This window comes from Xiphophorus maculatus, chromosome 18 (genome assembly GCF_002775205.1).
Source record: "Xiphophorus maculatus strain JP 163 A chromosome 18, X_maculatus-5.0-male, whole genome shotgun sequence".
NCBI lineage: Eukaryota > Metazoa > Chordata > Actinopteri > Cyprinodontiformes > Poeciliidae > Xiphophorus > Xiphophorus maculatus.
In genome coordinates this window covers 17,959,000-17,977,314 of record NC_036460.1, presented here as the reverse complement: position 1 = coordinate 17,977,314, position 18,315 = coordinate 17,959,000, and the positions used below count along the sequence as shown (strand labels likewise).

General features: G+C 36.6%; 1 protein-coding gene across 6 annotated transcripts in view; it reads left to right on the top strand.

Moving 5' to 3' along the window:
* The window catches only part of arap1 (ArfGAP with RhoGAP domain, ankyrin repeat and PH domain 1), a 70,376-nt gene that overhangs the window by 21,589 nt on the left and 30,472 nt on the right, over positions 1-18,315 (top strand). For 5 of the 6 annotated variants that reach the window (XM_023351122.1, XM_023351121.1, XM_014470361.2 and 2 more), the window contains exons 3-13: positions 3,816-3,979; positions 7,108-7,196; positions 7,281-7,363; positions 9,894-10,052; positions 10,242-10,311; positions 10,406-10,526; positions 10,633-10,817; positions 10,985-11,091; positions 13,585-13,784; positions 14,266-14,351; positions 14,960-15,142. In XM_023351122.1, the coding sequence (XP_023206890.1) occupies positions 3,816-3,979; positions 7,108-7,196; positions 7,281-7,363; positions 9,894-10,052; positions 10,242-10,311; positions 10,406-10,526; positions 10,633-10,817; positions 10,985-11,091; positions 13,585-13,784; positions 14,266-14,351; positions 14,960-15,142 (1,447 nt within the window). Of the gene's footprint in view, positions 1-3,815; positions 3,980-6,144; positions 6,231-7,107; positions 7,197-7,280; positions 7,364-9,893; positions 10,053-10,241; positions 10,312-10,405; positions 10,527-10,632; positions 10,818-10,984; positions 11,092-13,584; positions 13,785-14,265; positions 14,352-14,959; positions 15,143-18,315 lie in introns of those variants that run through there. The other variant, XM_023351125.1, reaches the window with a different exon arrangement.

Below are 18,315 nucleotides of genomic sequence, written 5' to 3'. Positions count from 1 at the left end.
AAACACTTTTGTGTAACTGTCTTTTGTTTTTCATTCATCCACACCGCGCCCCTCACTTTGGGAACCACTGGTCTATGATGACCCCTAAAGTCAGCTGGTGAGCTTTTTAGGGTATATCCTGCCTGTTGGCTGCTGGAAAACGCTTAAGTGAATCCTGGAGCTACACAAAGTAAATGCCAATGTTTATCCAAAAAATAAGTGAAACAGTGAATGATCTTACTGATGATAAAAACATAGAGATAACATAGCAGATGCTTTTAGAACCATAATCGTTTTTATCAGAATTGCACAAAAATCCGGTCATTTAAAGCTATGAAAAAGACGAACTAATTAAAAGTAATGAATATGATTTAGGAGGATTACAAGAAGAGGTTTACTCTATTTGATGTTGGAATTAATCTAATAACATAACCCTTTTGTCATTTTCTGTGGATGTTTGTTTCTTTTTAAAAGGCCCCTCAAAGTGGCATTTCTTTACTGATTGGTCAATGGATTATTCAAAAATAACAGTGAAACACAGTTTGCTTTTCTTTGTGTGTGGCTAAAAGTATATTTCTATTAGGAAGGTCATCTAAATAAATTACAGACTATTTGAAAGGCAGACTTCAGGATGTTAAAAATAAACAATTTAAAAGGTACGTGTGTCACTGAGTTATGTTTTAGGCACACTGTTTAAATATCAAAGAAAGATTTATGATTAGTTTGAAAACAAATGTTTTTTATTTTCAGAAAATATTCTTTTTTTTAATGGAACAAAAGTTCGGCAGTTTCTGCACATATTCTCTTTTAGGAAGGGAGTAAGTGATAATAAAGAAGTGATTTGACATTAAGTAATTGTCTTCACAGAGGTAAAAATAAATGTACAAGCCTCCCTGTTAAAACTTAAAAAATAATAATTAAGCAAGTTGATTTTCTTTCTGAAATAAAATTGTAGTGGTCATTGTTGTAAATTAGACTGCAAGTTTTATATAAATTATGTCGAGAATAAAATATCTACATCTGTAGCAATACCACAAAAAGTATTAGATTATTTCACACAATGCAACAACTTTTTGGAGAGTCAACCCACTGTTTATTGATTTCAATTAAAAGCATAAAAATTAAAGGATTTGTTGTTGTTTTCTTCTTTTATCATTATCTGCCTGTAAATATTCAGAACGTGCTTAAAATTAAGAATGTTAAATATGATCTTTTCCAGAAAAAAAAAAACAATAGGACCAATCAAATATACAGTGTATAACAGCTGGCTTACATGTGAGATAATAGATTTCTGTGAAAATCTATTATGTTAAGCTAGTTAAATACATTGCAGAATGATTTGTACAAATAAAACCAGCAAGGACCCTCACATCTGTGGCTTTGTGGGCAAAGTGGTTTTCTATCAACCAGGAAGTTGTGGGTTTGACTCTAGCTTACTGCTGTCACATAACGTGTGCCCCATGATCGAGCCACATAGCTCCACGTTGCCTTCCAAGCTACGTATCAATGAATTTGTGCATGATTGTGAGTGTGAATGGATGAATGTGGCTCTAGTGTAAAGTATTTTAAGTGGCCAGTATGGTTGGAACTACACTTTTCACTTTTTTGTTCAAGATTTTTACATTTTCACCTACTACTTTATACCTTCCTTAAATGCCAGGACGGCAAGTCCTGGCAACACTTGAGGGGTCATTATCCAAATGACCTAATCATATCTGTTGTCTGACCTAGGACCTTAAGACTAAGATGACACATTTCATGTTCTGATGAAATAGTCCTAACGTCCTGTTTCATGACTATTTGAAGTTTTGTTAATGTTGCGGGGATGTTTCGAAGTAATTTTAGATGTGTCCTGTCTGATTTCATTAGCAGGGGGAAGTGGGATGATGAGTAAATATACATTTTTACATGGGTCTGATTAATCAACCACTAGTCAGATTTTAACAAGGCAGCTTTCATCTGAGACTTTAAAGAAAGAAAGAAAGAAAGAAGTAAGAGATGACCTCTATATATTGCAGTATAGAAATTGGCTTGCAGTGATATTATTATATCTAAATTGATTTTGTTTAAATCTGGTCCTGAGAGATTATCCAAATTTGTGCTGGTCCCAGGGAAGGGAAGAAACGAGTGGAATAAAAAATCTGCTTAATGCAGGTCAGGATTTTAGATTTTGTCACATTTTGGACTTTGTAGTTTTTATTTTTATTTTTTGCAGACCAACCTTAAAAAATTGTTTTGATATTTAGGCTACTTTGCGTATTCTATGGGCTTCAGTGCAAAAACCACTAGGTTCGCTTTTATCACCTAAACTAGTTCGCCAAAGTGAAAGAAGTAAGCTGTCCCTTGGTGTGGTTCACACGTCAGTGATTCTAGCTGAAGATACAGCACTTGTAGTCATGTGCTTATTGTTTTAGGTGATGACTGTACATAATGTTGTGAAAACTAGACTTTTTTTCAGTTCAATCTAGTAGGTGACTTCTCTTTTTATAAGACAGAAACAGAGGCTCCAGTTTCTTCATCTCTGGATCTCTATCAGGAGGATATTAGAAAAACAAAACCAACATTAATAGAAAAAAGTCATGACAATTTGGAAATTTAATTTAATTTAGATTTATTTAATCTTAAAGTTAAGTCCAGAATTATTCATATCTCTGACAGATTTAGGTTTTATGTAATTTTTTGGTTCCTTCTAATTGGATGTTCTGCAATATTAATTTTTGGGGTAGTCTATTTGGAGGATCTTGGGACGTGAACTGTCTGTTAAAGGTCATGGCAGTTCTAAAAATACACATCTAACAAATATTCCAGTTTTTATCTTATCTTTCCACAGAATATTTTACAAAAAGTCCTGTTGAGTCACAAACATTGCTCTTAGTTGAGATACTGTAAGTGAGATATGTTATCTCCTGGAACCCAGATGTGGTTGCTCTTGGTAGGTTGGACATTCCTGGGAAAGTTCACCTTTGTTCCATATTTTCTCCATTTGTGGATAACTGCTCTCACTGCAGTTCATTGGAGTCCTAAAGCCTTAGAAATTGCTTTTTAACCCTTTTCAGACTGATTGATAGACCTATTTATTCTTCGTCTGTTCTTGAATTTCTTAATATTGAGGAATGACGTGTTTCTGCTGGATTTCTTTCATCCATCTTCGTTTTCTTAGATCTGTAATATTTAGGAGATTTCTTGATTCTGCAGGTCTTCGAGTACACTGAAGCCTATGGAAACCATGTCTTTTGTTTGGATCATCTAAGGACTGTTTAATATTAAATTACTGCTAATGTTGTGCATATTGTCCTCTAACAAAACTGGAAAGTATAATAGTATTGGAAATTATTGTTTTTCTTAATCTGGCACAAGCAAACATTCCCAGGACCTACTCCCTGTGTGTTTATGTGTCACCAGTGGTGCGGCAGGTATGATTTATTTATACTAAGACTGTGTCCCACACAGGTTGGGACCTGCAGCTTAACCAGGAAGCAAAGAAGGAAAGCCAGAGAGTCAGGGGAGCAAACGAACCTCATTTTCCCTCTTGGATCACTGTGTGTGCAGCTGTAGAAAAATTTTATTTTTTGGGGGATTTGCTTCTTTGATTGCGTTCTGGTCATGTGTGGATATGTAGCAATTATACTGAGTATGAAGTCTCACATGCAGCGATTTCTGCAGTTTTGACACAGGGAGAAGGAAGGTGACAAAATGAGAACTGCTCAACAGAGGATGTTTAAACTCGCTGTTCTACGTGGATTTTTTACCCGAACTGATACCTCAATGGGGTCCGAGGACTCCTCCTCTTCCCCCCATTGCTCTGCTGACCTGTCACGCTCGTCTTTACCCCCCAGCCCACCTCTGACCAAGAAAGGAACTGAGGAGCTGATTCAGACCGACCCCACTCCGCAGGTTCCACTACGCAACAGGACACCACAAGCACAGGAAATCAGCAAACCGTCCGACCAGACTGAACTACAGCCTGCTCTGCCTGCAAGGAAGATCTCCAAACCTCCTCGTGAGTTTAGTAACATTTATAATCGGCAACAATCAGTTAAAATATTTTTGATTCGGCCTCAAAATGAAAGTCGCATTTCCTTTATCATTCTGATTGTCATCAGTTAAATTAATGAAATGAAACCAATTCAAATTCTTGTCATAGAAATGCACAAACAGAAAAGTTGTTTGGAATATTTAAAAACTAGTAGTTACACAATAACTCAGTTAACTAATTCAACCTAAACCTTTTTGATGACCCAGATCTGTATGGTTTAACTGATGATGTAACAGTATTGCAGTGTACTCTGGTTAATATCTGAGTTTGCACTGTAGAGCAGACTTTTTGGGTTAACTATGCTACTTTACTGTAGTAGCTTGTATCTATGGCATGTAGAATACTTACTACTTTTTTCTCTTGTCTTTTACTCGACATTAAAGTTCCTGCTGTGTTTACAGTATTACCAGCTTTTAAAACCAGCGGAAAAAAGTAAATTCTTCCGGCAGATGAGAGCTGTCACGGTCTTAGTGATAGGTTACAGTTACCCCAGGATTGGCATCAAGATTACTTAAGTAAAAGAAGAAAAAAAACCCTCCCCTTTAGTTATGGTACTTCAGTTCCAAGCAACTTTTCAGCAGGAGCCAACATCTTTGCTGGTTATTTCCTGTATGTCCTGTGAGTTCAAAGTTTTTCCAATCATCACTGTACTTTTTCCCCTTTGTATAACTGCAGGATGTGCTTCACTACATCCTGCAAAGTTCAAAAGAAAAACAATCCAATAGCATTTCTGTCACAAGTATTGTTCTCTTTTCTATGCTTCTATGACTTGAGTACATGCTTATGCTTTTAAATAGAATATTCTTTTTTAATCACTGTAGAAATCTGCAATCTTATCTACATGGAGCAATAAAACTATGCCTAAACAGGAAGTATGCATCTTATAATATACAAGTCGTTATTCATACACTGTACCTGTAGGTATTGTTGTGTTTTGTTGTATTAAAATTTGTGCAAAAAACAACTGTAGATGTGTAAAACAGCTCTCTCATTTGATAAATTGAGAGAAGTATTAGTTGTATGGTCTGCCAGCTGTAAATAACAGACAACATCTGATCTATTGTTCTGGCTGCAGTAACGTGAGTGGTGAGGAGAACAAAGGTAGAAGTAACAGAATGCATTAAGGTTCATCACTCTGGTTGTTTCTGTTTAACCTGCAAAGCCACAACTTGTTTTGCTCCCTTTCTGCAGCAGGCTCCCAAACAATGACAAGAGAAACAACTTAGCATAGTTTGTCACTGTTGATCATTAGGACTTTAGATTTTATTAAGCTTAAAGCAAGGACATGCATAACATCAAGTCCAGTTATGTGTGCATAACATCCTGAGCCACACACACACATCTCCATAGAATTTACTGAGCCTGAATCTTTGAGGGAACATGTGACAACTCCTTTCTTTCACTAAAGAGCACTGAAATAGCACTACTTAAAATTGGCACTTCATTTCAAATAAGTTTAAAGTCATCTAAAAATGTTAACACCACTCATGAATGTGCAGGACTTAGACTATAGTATTCAGAGTTTGTTTTTTTTTCTATTTATGGGCAATTTCCCAGGGCAGAATTAGAAAGGACAGTTCAAAAGAACTTGATTATTCTTTAAAATCTTATTTGCTAGTTGCATCTTAGACAAGTTTTCTCTTTCTTTTATGCATGTGCAGTTAATAGGGAGTTGGCGCCCACTCTTTTTATTTGTAATGTATTTTGCCCCAGGCCAGGATTTAGATCATTTCATCACATTTGATTGTTTGAGAGGCAGGAGGAAGAGCTTGCCCATTCATCGAAGAACTACTACTGACCTGAAAGCAACTCTGTAAAAATATCTTATCTATTTGTTTCAAGTACAAAATTATACAAGCTCCATTTTTATTCTAGGTATTCTGCGCCATGTTAACAAACGGGTTTGACCAGATATGCTGCATCACATCTTGCTAAGAGTAGATTGGAACTTTTAACGCTACCGATAAACAAAACAGCAAGTTGAGGAACAATTTGAGCTGTCACTCCTTGCTATGCTGCTTCTTTTGTTTTGTTAGTGTTGCAGTTTTAAAATAGGTGGGACTCAGGTAGCTCCTTGAAAGGAACACACAAATTGCCTCATAGTCAGTGTTAGCCAGCCTTAGCAAAGACACACAAGAGTTCAAGTACGGGGACATTTTTGGTTTAAGTTAAAGACAAAAGAGAGAGAAGTGAGACTTTTCCTGTGTGTGAGCTGGTAGGCCAACTTTTCTACTGTAATTGTAATTCTATGTATAATTAAAACTACTTACTAGTTGATGGCTGCAGCCTGCAGTTAGTGAGTGCAGTTGCTTTTATACTGGTCAATCATTGTTCTTTTTTGGTAATATATATGTATTATGTAAAGTATACATAATACATATATATTATGCATATGTACTATGTATACTGTGTGTTTGAGATATAAATAAAAAACAAAATATTTTTTTCAGATAGAGTGTAAGCCACTTTTGCAAATAATCTTCTGCTGCTTTCAGCATTTTTCACAGTTTCAAACAATTGATTTGACTACAAATTTGTATTCTTCATGTCATATGGCATGAAATTGTGCTTAACATTTGACACTTCAGTTCAAATCCCTAATCTGAAAGTGAAGTGAAGTGAAGAAAGAAACTTGTCACACACACAAATACTTTCAGATTATTCTTGCACTCAGAAACAAAATAAATATAATTGTTAAATGGATTTAAGAGCAGAGTAAATGCAGGTAACTCGAGGTCATGAGCTGTGTCAATGTCAAGATCAGCAGGTATTTCTGCATTCCCCAGAATGGTATCGACTGTAACACCAAAGAGATTTGAAACTATGTATGTAATGTGCCTGCATGTAATACTGTAGATGTTGCTGCCAAGAAATTCCTGAATGGGTTTGATAAAAATATCCTCTGACTTGAGAGCCAGTATGGTGACTAGTTATTAAATGAAAAAATAATGATTATTTAATTAGACCTGAAACCTAATTATTTGCATCTGTAAACGTCTTGAATTGACTGACATTGATTTACACTAATCAATTTATTTTCTAGCAGAAACTTTGATGCTCCACTTCTTTTCATATCCTTTGTCTTTTTCTAGTCTTGGTTCCAGTCAATGATAGTTCTAATGACTACGTGGATGCAGACCTGCTTAACTCCAGTGTTCAGCAAAGGAAGGTGGCAGACAGGGTAAGGGGATGTATTACATGTTATAACTTTTCCTACTTTTGATTTCTGCTGTGCTTTGTGACCATCGATCATTTCCTCCAACAGGACATGTCCCTACAAGTGCCCATTCACCAACAGAAGCGGGTCTGTTCTTTGTATAGTGACGACGAGCTGTTAGATGAAGATGAGTGAGTAATCATGTTTAAGTATTGTGTTCATTTCATTCCTCATTGCAAACTATGAAACAATCAGTAGACCCTTGCTTAGTTTCATTCACATCATTCTCAGCAGGTCTTGGATGTGCAAAAATAAATCCGGTAACACTTTATTTGACAGGGTGTGCATAAGACTGACATGACACTGTCATAAACATGACGCAACATCTGTCATGAACATGAAGGAGTCTTTATGAATGTCTATGACTGTTGTCTTGAAGTGTCATTTGGTAAGTAATGACCCTTTTAATGTAAAGTTTCTGTAAAAGTTGCAATGAAAGTCCATTAAAAGTGGCAACTTTGCATTAAATTGTCATTATTTACAAAATCATGCAAAGTTGGCTCTTGTAATGGACTTTTAATGCAACCTTTAAAGCAACTTTGCATTAAAAGTGTCATTATTTACCGGATGACACTTCATGACAATAGTCATAGTCAATAGTCACAAAAACTCCTTCATGTTCATGACGGATGTTATATCATGTTTATGACAGTGTCATGTCAGTCTTATGCACACCCTGTCAAATAAAGTGTTACGTAAATCCTCATATGAATAAAAACACCTGACATACAGTATTTAATTCATTAGTTGGGGCTCATTAAGCAACAAATTGGTCTATTCTGATCACCAGCAAATTCCCCCCTGCATCACCAGTTGGTTCTTATAGCATTTTTGTTGTCAGTTCTGTTTTTTCCAGGTAATTCTCTATATCAGGTTAATGATCCAAGTTGAGCCATACTTTAACTGAGATTGCTGTAGACTACTTTGCTATACAAAGATATGATGCACTTGACAATGGCTTTAATTAGCATTCGTGTGAACAACCAAGCTAGTTAGAGGGTTTAAAAGTAATCTTCCACTGACTCGACTCTGAGACAGGAACTGTGTTGGTGTCAACCCTGAACTGGCACATGTACGTGTGAATTAGTGGGTGAAGCATGCAACAGTGGTCTGATCAACAGTACTGTTGTCGCCCAACTCATTCTGCAGTGTTAGCTTGTCGTGTGTTAACTGTAAATATTTTAATGTTGAAAAAGTTCAGGTATGTGTGGAAATTACTGTAATGCATGCAGATCCATTGGATGCAAAAAAACTCTTATTAACTCTTCACCACCATGCTAGATATGAGAATATGAGGTGTCAATGTCATAGTGTTATGCTTAGCTTTTGTCTGATATGCATTTGTGCGCTTGTAATAACTGACAATGAATATTTTGCATCAATATGGAGGTTTATATTTCTTGAGCTCAAGGCCACAAACCAATACCCAAATATTCTCCTTTCAGGAGTTTCTAAGAGAGAGCAGAATTCATGGTTTCCTCAGTTGCTGAATCAACAAAGCAGCCCCAAGCGGTCATAATTTCACTTTATGTTTAGCTGTTAGAATGGATGTTTTCTTTTTGTGGTGCTGATTGCTAGATATGTTGAGAAACAAAACCTTCCACAGAGTTCTACTTAAGTTTCGTCAGTCCACAAAATATTTTTCCAAAAGTCTTGGAGATCATCAAAGTACTTTTTGGCAAATATTGGAATGGCTACTGTGTGTTTTTGTCTTTCTTGGTCAGCAGTGGCTCTTGTTTTTTTTAACTCTGCAATGGATGCCATTTTTGCCCAGCCTCTTGTTATTCTTGCTGAATCTTGACCACTGACCTTAACTGAGGCAATTGAGGACTGCAGAGCTTTAGATGTTGTTCTTTTGTAACCTCCGGGTTGAGTCGTCAAACTGTTCGAGTTGTTGTGGTCGGCCAGTCACAGCTAGAAAGGTTCACTACTGTTCCATATAATAGCTCTAACTGTGGTTCACTGGAGCCCCAAAGCCTTAGAAATGACTTTGTGACCCTTTTTAGACTGATAAATGTCAATGATGTTGTTTCTAAACTAAGATGATGTGTTGCCTTTTGAGCTTTCTTTGCCTTTTACTTGTTACCGGCATATTATAATTAACTTATGATTTCATAAACTGCTTTTTGTTTTTCTTTGCCTTAAGAATGTAAAAATCCAGTCATCAGGGACCAAGACCCTGCAACTTCTAGATGTGTTCCTGACCCACCACAGTTGAATTAAATAACTAGGCCATTAGCAGGACTCAGTAGGACTTCACTACAGACTGGGGTTTTTTTTAGCCTTGGGATTCTGGTATGTCAGACCAGGGACATATACTAAAAGTTGCAGGACAACGGCTCTCCAGGACTGGAGTTTGACATTCTTGACTTTGGTTGTCAATTTCTTTCAATGGTCTGAAGAATAAGTGTAAAAAGAAAAAGCAATACCAGAAGAAATCTGTAAATTTACTTTTCACAATTCTGTATTTAAGCTGCAGATTCAAATTGTAACTATTTTTGGCTTTTTACATAAACATTTGATCAATGTATGCATTCTAAGTAATTAAAGACGTCCGTGTAGCCATTTTTTTTAGTTTTTTTGTTTAGCCATTTTTTTTAGTCATCAGTCTAATTTTATCTCCGAACATGTGCATGTGTTTGTTTGGACATTTCTGTGCAGCCCAGATTCTCCTCCTTGGCAGACTGAACGCATCGTCAACCTGCCTGGCAGCTTTTGCCTGCCTAACTCCGGCAGACTCTCCACACCTATTAAGGAAGACAGTTCCCAACTTTCTTCTGTCATCAAGATGGGCTGGCTGGACAAGAATCCACCACAGGGGTAAAACTCAAGCTACGTATTCAACTTTAAGAATTACTGTTTTAAAAACGTGGAGTTTGAAACTCTTCATTTATAATGACAATGAATTAGTAAAGAAAAAAAATCTACCCACAGCAGAGTCTCTTCAGCTTCACTTGGTTTATGTTACAATAGATTATCTTGTTAATCTTTATACTTCCTCACATACAGGGCTCTTTATTACCAGAGACGATGGGTGAAGTTAGAATTTGACTACCTAAGATACTTTGACAATGAGAAGGTAACAAAAGACACCAAGTTTTAAATGCTTCAGAGCAGCATGTGCACAGAGTGATTATGTATCTGTGTAACAGATCTGTTGTGTTGTGTTGTAGGAGGTGTATTCCAAGGGGTTTATCTCAACAGCATTTATCACTAATGTGTCTAGCGTGGGGGAGTTGAAGTTTGAGGTTGCCACAAACAATCGGACATTTATCTTCAGAGCTGAAAATGAAGGTCTGTTTCATTTCTTTTCTTTGTCATATATGTGAGCACATTTACATATCCATTTTAATTTGTGCACACCATGATTTACTAAAAGCATATGTTTGCTCGTCTGCAGATGAAAGGAATGAATGGGTGACTGAACTGAGGAACTGCACCGGGGGGCCCAAGCGCCCCATAACTTTGATCGCAGGCTCACCTTTGACCCCAGATTATTTTGGCTATTTGGAGCTCAGAGGGCTACGATCCAAACTTTTTACTGTTGTTGCTTCAGATAAAGTCCTTCTCTATAAGAGCGCGGATGTAAGAGACTTCTTAGGTCAAATAAATATGTACAGTATTTTGGCATTTTTTTATTCAAACAATTGTTCCAGAAAAGTTAATGAGCTATTCTTTCATCCTTTTTCTGTACTCAAGTTAATATTATTTTCTTTGGTGATGAAAGAAATAACTCTTGATCTTCCTTCTAGGATTATCGCATCGGAGTGGGAATCACATTTATTGACATGAACGTTGGAAATGTGAAAGACTCAGATCGTCGTAGTTTTGATCTCACCACACCTTACCGCATATTCAGGTAATCTGATTAGATTTATTTCATAATAAATTTATATTTTTCTTTTCATTTAAGTTCCTTTTAATGTTTATAGCTGAAGGCTAATGGAGGCCCAAAATTCTGTTTCTCAGAAAAAGAGAATGTAGGATTATAATAAATAAATGTCAGCGTGCTGAAAGCCCCAGTACAGTACAGTGCATGTTCTTAAAACTTGGTTTGCGCAAATTACTGCATCAGAGTGACATGGCATGGTGATTGCTGTTGCTCTGCTGGTGTGTTCAGGAAGCCTTAGTCAGTGGCCTGTAGCTCTGCATTGTTGGCTCTGTTGTCTCATCCTCCACAGGGTAGTTGATGCTATTCCAATATATTGAAATGCACCTGTATATGCAAAATGCTTTTTTTTAAGCCTACTGTGCAACTGTCTCATATTGGTGATGGTTTTTCTTTTTTATTGTGAAATATACATAATATAGTTATGATTTTTGTTGCTTTTGTATGAATTTTATATTGAAATATTACTTTTGAGCAAGCAAAATATATCCAAATGGTTCCCCAGGTAGACACTTTTTCCCCCCTGAAATAAAAAACATTTTTATTGAGATTTTTCACTTTGAAAACAAAATTATGCATCATTCTGAACAAGCTTCTTTTATAATTACTACATGACAATAACATGCAGTAATTACATATTACTACATGTTGCCAAGTTGTAGTAGAGCCTAGAACTAATCCAATTCAGAGAAATAAAAAAAAAGAAGTTTAAATAACAAATAACACACCTTCTCAAAACAATATTGGTAATTGAGCATTATCAAACAGATTGGATACAGTTATACATGTCTATTCAGCATGTGGCACTGCAGGTACCAGCAAATCAAGAGTCCAACAAGCCCTCTGACAAGCCTAAGTTTTTTAATAAAGTTGATGAAATGACCCCAAATCTTCTCAAAAAGATAATTGTTTGTATTTCCTAATATATGCTATTCATTTCAATAGCAAATTAGAGGTTTAACCACTGGGTGGCGGTAGGTTTATTGACATTCTTTCAAGCCAATGCTGTACACTTCTTTTTTGCAGCTAAAAGGCTTATATCAATAAAAGTGCATTCTGTTTTACTAAAATTATGCTACCTAGAGTACAATTTGGCACATTTACACACATTTTAAAACTAGCAAACAATCAACTTTGTTTCAAACTGCTATGTAAAAGCAAGCAATGACTTTAGTTTAGTATGGCATTTCTACATCGTAAACCAGTGGCTGAATATTTGAGTGGTATTGCTAAAGTGTTTATAGAAATGAGATCTGATATCTTGCTGTCAAATTGCCCTGATCTGTCCTATAAGTGTTCTGCTAGGTTTCTGTCAAGAATTAAAAAAAAAGCTTTTTAAATGTGGGAGGATAACACCTGTGCACAAGCATGCATGTTTTTTGCATGAGTGGTCTTTTGTCTGACAGTGTAGGCTGCAGCCTGACAGGATGGGATCTATGAAAAGTCCTGCATTTATTTATAGATTATTTGCTGTGAGTGTGTTGTGACTGAATCACTGTGCCTTTTTCTGTTGGTCAGAGTCAGATCACATCAGAAACTTATGTCCTGGTTTCCATTTTCTACCACGTCTTTCGGGTTTTGGTTCCATTTCAAGATAAGATCATTTTAGTTGAACAGCCAATCATTTTCGGCACTTCTTCATATATTTTCTCCTTTCTATTAAAAGGTTATTAAAATTGTTGTTTTTCAGAAGAATTTGTAAAATAGTTTGTTTATACTCTGGTTAATGCTGCATCTTTTATCCTGAAATATGTACCACCTTTTTACAAAAACCTTTTGTTTAAAGTTTTTAAAATATTGTTTAGAACACTGCGCTTTTAATTAATTAATCAATCAATCAATCAATCAAATTTTATTTGTATAGCACATTTCAGCAGCAAGCCATTTCAAAATGCTTTACATAATATCAAACACAGAAACACAATGCAACATAGAATCAACAATCAAAACACAACATTAAGTCAAGTTCCATCAATAAATTTGTAATAGATTACGTTTCAAATACAATCTTAAACAGGTGGGTTTTTAGTCTAGATTTAAAGGAAGTCAGTGTTTCAGCTGTTTTACAGTTTGTTCCAAATTTGTGGTGCATAGATGCTGAAAGCTGCTTCTCCTTGTCCTAAAGACATTAGTCCTTTAATCCTGGAAATGTTCTTCAGGTGATAGAAGGCCGACTTTGTAACTGTCTTTATGTGGCTCTGGAGGTTCAGGTCAGAGTCCATCACTACTCCTAGGTTTTAATGATAGTTACGCGTCTTTGATGCTGCTACACTTACCAGTAAATTATTTTCCACGTGGACCTAAACATATTTTTATCAAAATAGAGTTTCTGTTTTTCATTTTACCATGACTGCAGCTGAAAGAAATGCTGGGGATGTTGAAAACAAAAATAATTATAATTCGGATTTGGATGAATTGTCAATTCAGCATCATTCCATGTTCGTGGCTTGCCTGTTTCCACAGTTTTATAGCCGAGTCAGAGCAGTCGAGGGAGCAGTGGGTGCAGGCCATGAGGAACGCCATAGGAGAAGCGCTGTCCAACAGTGAGGTGGTTGAGCAGATCTGGAGGGAGCCTAGCAACAGCTTCTGCGCCGACTGCGGCGCTCCACAGCCAGATTGGGCGGCCATCAACCTTTGTGTGGTGATCTGCAAGCAATGTGCAGGTTGGTTTCTATCTGCTTCAAGTTTTGTTTTGTTTTCTATTTGTATATTCATGTCCTCAATTGAACCATTATTGTGATTTCTGTTTTTGTCGGTGAGCAGCAACATATACTAAATACTTACTGTGGAAAAAGAATACGCGCCTCTTTCAATTAATGGGCTTTGCACATCAGAACATATAATGTTTTTAGGTCTTTCCCAGGTTACAAGATTGTTTTTTTATTTTACATTGTTCAGATTTGCAGAGGTGTATGGGATGATCACTGTTTCTGACTTCACTGGGGAAAACTGTCAAATCTCCAACAAAAAGGGTTACATTTTATGGCTCAAAAACTGCAAAATTCTAGTAACAAAAAAGAGTGTCATTTATTTTTTGCCACAACTGTAGTAATGTGATTTGACAAGCCAGGTTTTGTGGCGCAGATAAAGTATTTAAAATAAGTCGTACATGATCAAGATTTGACTTGTATTTGGATGCTGTAGGAGAACACAGAGGACTCGGTCCGAGTATCTCCAAAGTACGAAGTCTGAAGATGGATAAGAAAATCTGGACAGAGGAGCTTATCCAGGTAAACAAGCTGAAAATAATCACATCATTAGTTGAGACTTCATTGTGCTGCAAGTTCATGAGTTTGTCAGTCATTCACTGAGGATGATCCCAATTATCTACATTACAGATTGTCTGATGAACACTAAATACCTACTTTCTTCGTAAGAGCCCTATATCTCTTGATAGCTCCTTGGAACAGGGTGCCCAACTTCAGTCCTTTAGAGCCACTTTCCTGCAATTGGAGGTGTGTTGGAGAAGCAATGCATCCTAAATTTACAGAATCACAGAGCTGAAGGACTGGACTTGGGCTGCCTTGTTTTAAAGTGACCATAGAACTACCAAATTTTATAGAGCAATAACTGTCTAGTTCACATAAGTATCAGAGGCACATGTACATGGCAATAACTTATTCATGTCGCATGATTTTACATGCATTCCTAATTAATTTTAATTTCAGTGGATTGGTAACAGTGAGTAGAGAACAGGTTTACATTACATAAAGAGCTTGTTGCAAGATGAAGCTTACAGCTCTAAAACTGTTAAATCTATGATTATCTTAATTGTTATTTTTTTCTCTAACGTTTCAGATTTAATTATTCAGATTTAATCTATTCATTTATAACACAGGTTTTCCTAAAACTCGGGAACGAACGGGTGAACAGTTTCTGGGCCGCTAACGTCCCGCCAAGTGAAGCCCTATCGCCCTCTAGCTGCAGTGAAGACAGACGCCGCTTCATCTCTAACAAGTATCGCCAGGGCAAATACAGAAAGTACCATGCGCTGTATGGGAACCAGAGAGAGCTCAACAATGTAAGTTGAAATTACTATGCAAAGTCTTTGGTTCGTGTATTTCAACAGGAAGGCTGATCAGAATAAGCCAGCATTGCTGTTTCATTCATTTGAGCTTGTAGTCTTTGTCTGTCATGGAAAATGCTGGATTTGGAAATGTTGGTAATCTTTTGAAAATCTCAGCGTTGGGGATGCACTTTTTTTTTTTTTAAACATACACATAGACAACCGCCATGTTAGCAAAGCTTTAACTGGATAACTGTGTTGATTCATCTCATGAAATGTGTTTGGTTAGCACAAATTACACAGAAGCTTGTTCTAACCAAATTCTTCTTGAACATCATTGTTGAGATAAGCAAGGAATGACATAGACACATCCAAAGCAGTACTGGGTTTGGTCCTTTAACAGCAACCACAAAAAGGGACTCCATCCCTCGTCAATAATGAATTGGGTCAATTGGTTACTCTATTTTGCCCTGAGGTGCGGGTGTGTATGTGTAGATGGTTGTTTGTCTTGTGTGTCTGTGTTTCACTGTGATGGACTGTCCAGTGTATCTTACTTCTTGACCATTGACCACTTGAGACGGGCGCTAGCACCCCACCACATGACCCTCCAAAGACAAGCAGGTGTAGTGGATGGATGGATGAAAAGAGCAGGAGCTTCTGGCCAATATCAAGGCATCAACTTGCAAAGTCAAGTGTCCTTTAAGTCATATTTGATATATACAAATTTTTTGTAATGACTTACTTAAGGTACCATAGTTATTTTATTGTGCAATAAAATGGCACTATGTAGCAGAGAAATACACAATACCACCCCTTTAAGATGTGGCATATATCTTTTGTTAACTAGTCTGGGGTGTTGAAGATCACATAGATGAAGCTAACCTCAATAACTTCTAGTTTCAGCTGGTACCTGTAATATTTTTTCCCCATCAAAATAGAGGAACATGTATTCATCCTCTTTTTCCTAAAGATTGATGCTCTTCTTTATTTTACGACCAACAAATAAGAATTAAATGGTTCCTGAAATTACAACAAATTTCCTTTTTTCCATTTCTAGTTAACTAAAACATTTAGTAAAGTTAACTGTTTTCTAAATGTCATGTAACAATTGCAGCTTTAAGTGAGTTTCATTTTGTTGGATACAGTGCAAAAGCGTATTTTCTTGTAAAGGTTGCTACCCCCTCTTAACATGAATGTACATTTGTGAAATTTAGTGTCAGAATAAATTAAACAAAAATGATTTCATACTGGTAAATGTTGTGTTCTTGCTCCTTTTACCTGGGAGAAAATGTTGCAAATCAGATTGGATGTAGAACTACAGCAATCCTCTCCAATCACTGTCTTTCTGTCTTTGTGTCAGAAAGACCTCTGAACATACAGTCTGCTGTAGGACATTGTGGAATTACGAAGGTTTTTTTGTGGTTTTGCTGAGATTCAGGATTTGTGGTCAAAAATCTTAGCGATTCAGTTTAAGTTTGGTCTCTTAATCGTGACTTAACCCACATGCAGCAACAAGGTCACACACAGTATGTTGTTGACTCACATTTAACACCTGACTATGAATTATTGTTTCCCCTCCCTAAAGCGTGTAGGGGTGTGTGCATGTGTGTGTGTGAGTGAGTCAGGTGTTTGCAATTTGCAAAGGGAGATAAAGGAAGTAAAAAAAAATGTTTAAGCTTCTGGTTCTACTCTTTTTTTCTGTTGATGCGAATTTATACTCTTCTGCACTTTCAAGTAAAACAGCTGTATTGGCTTTTGACAGATAGCTGACAGCTATTCTACCTGTTTTATTGCTGTCAAAGCTAAAATACTTGAAATTCTTTAGTCCATCACTTGTTCTTTTCCCATTGGGTGTGTCTTCAAAAATATTTGTTTTTATGCAATTTTGTAGTTATCCTGGGAAAGATTAGAAATAAGTAGACAGTAAGTTCAGCACTAAGGGTGTTTTATGTAGCTATACATTTTACTAAATACAGGTATATTGGTTTAGTCCTGCCTTATTTTACTGTTTCTGTGTTTTTCTTTTTTTTTTCCTGAATATGACATCACTACTCACTGATTTAACTGGAATGTGCTCTAACTCCGCCTCTCCCTCCCTCCACTGCTTTTCGTCCTTCTCTTGTCCTCATTGTTTGGCTGGAACTGCTCAAGAAAGTTGATCTGCTCCCTATTGGCTTTTTGTCTCATCTGTAAGTTGCTTGTGAACTGTGTCTGATTTAAAGTTTTTGTAATAGTATATTTATAGGAGTTTATTATAAACCTGTTGTTAACTTCTATGAGTTGACAGTTAAATTGAGCTGTGTCTCACAGGAACTGAAAACTTGAAGCTAAAATCTGTGTTTGCAGGAGAGGGTAGTGAAAATGTTTAGTGTGCCTGCAGTCTGGTTTCCACACGGTTGATTTTGTTAACAATACGAGGATAAATGTGTCTTCTTAACAAGGGTCGATTGTGTGTTAGTGGACTTTGAGTCTAAATGCTATCTCTGTGAAACTGTTCAAATGAATGTGAGACTGTGTTTATGTTGCATAGTTTTGAAGCTGCAAAAAACTGTTACGTTGGTTTGTGCTTGTGAGAGCACAGCACACTGAAGTGATTGTGTGTATTTTCTTCACTGGAGTGGGCTGGGATATGTTAACATGCATATTAATGTGCATGTGTGGGCATGCTTATGTGCCCCTTTTTTTGTTTTTGTGCATGTATACTCATAGGTTAACACCATTTCACTGCCATTTGCTCTCTCATGACCGGCATGCGGCCAACTATAGATCAACAGTTCAATTAATGTTTCATGCAAGAGCGATTCATTACTAAAAGTCACATCACTCTGCACTCTTTACACAAAGAAGGCCTAGCTCTATTTTGTCAATAAGGCATCTATAGCAGAATTAGATTCCTCAACTAGTTGGATAATTGGGATCTTCAGGAGGAGGAATGGGCAAAAATGGAAGGAAGACGGGTAAACAAGAACAAGCTTTATGCAGGTTGGTCTGGCAAGTTGTAGACGTTCAGAAAGATAAAACCAGATCTGGCTGAAGAAGGTGGAAAAAAAGTCAAAATAAGAGCTTAATTACATACATTTATGGGAAACAGGTCTTCCAGCACTCTGAGCCTACAAAAGCAGAAACAGTACGTTTTTTCATTTGTAGATATTGAAGGTGCGCAGGAGAATGTGTGGACAATTTGGTTC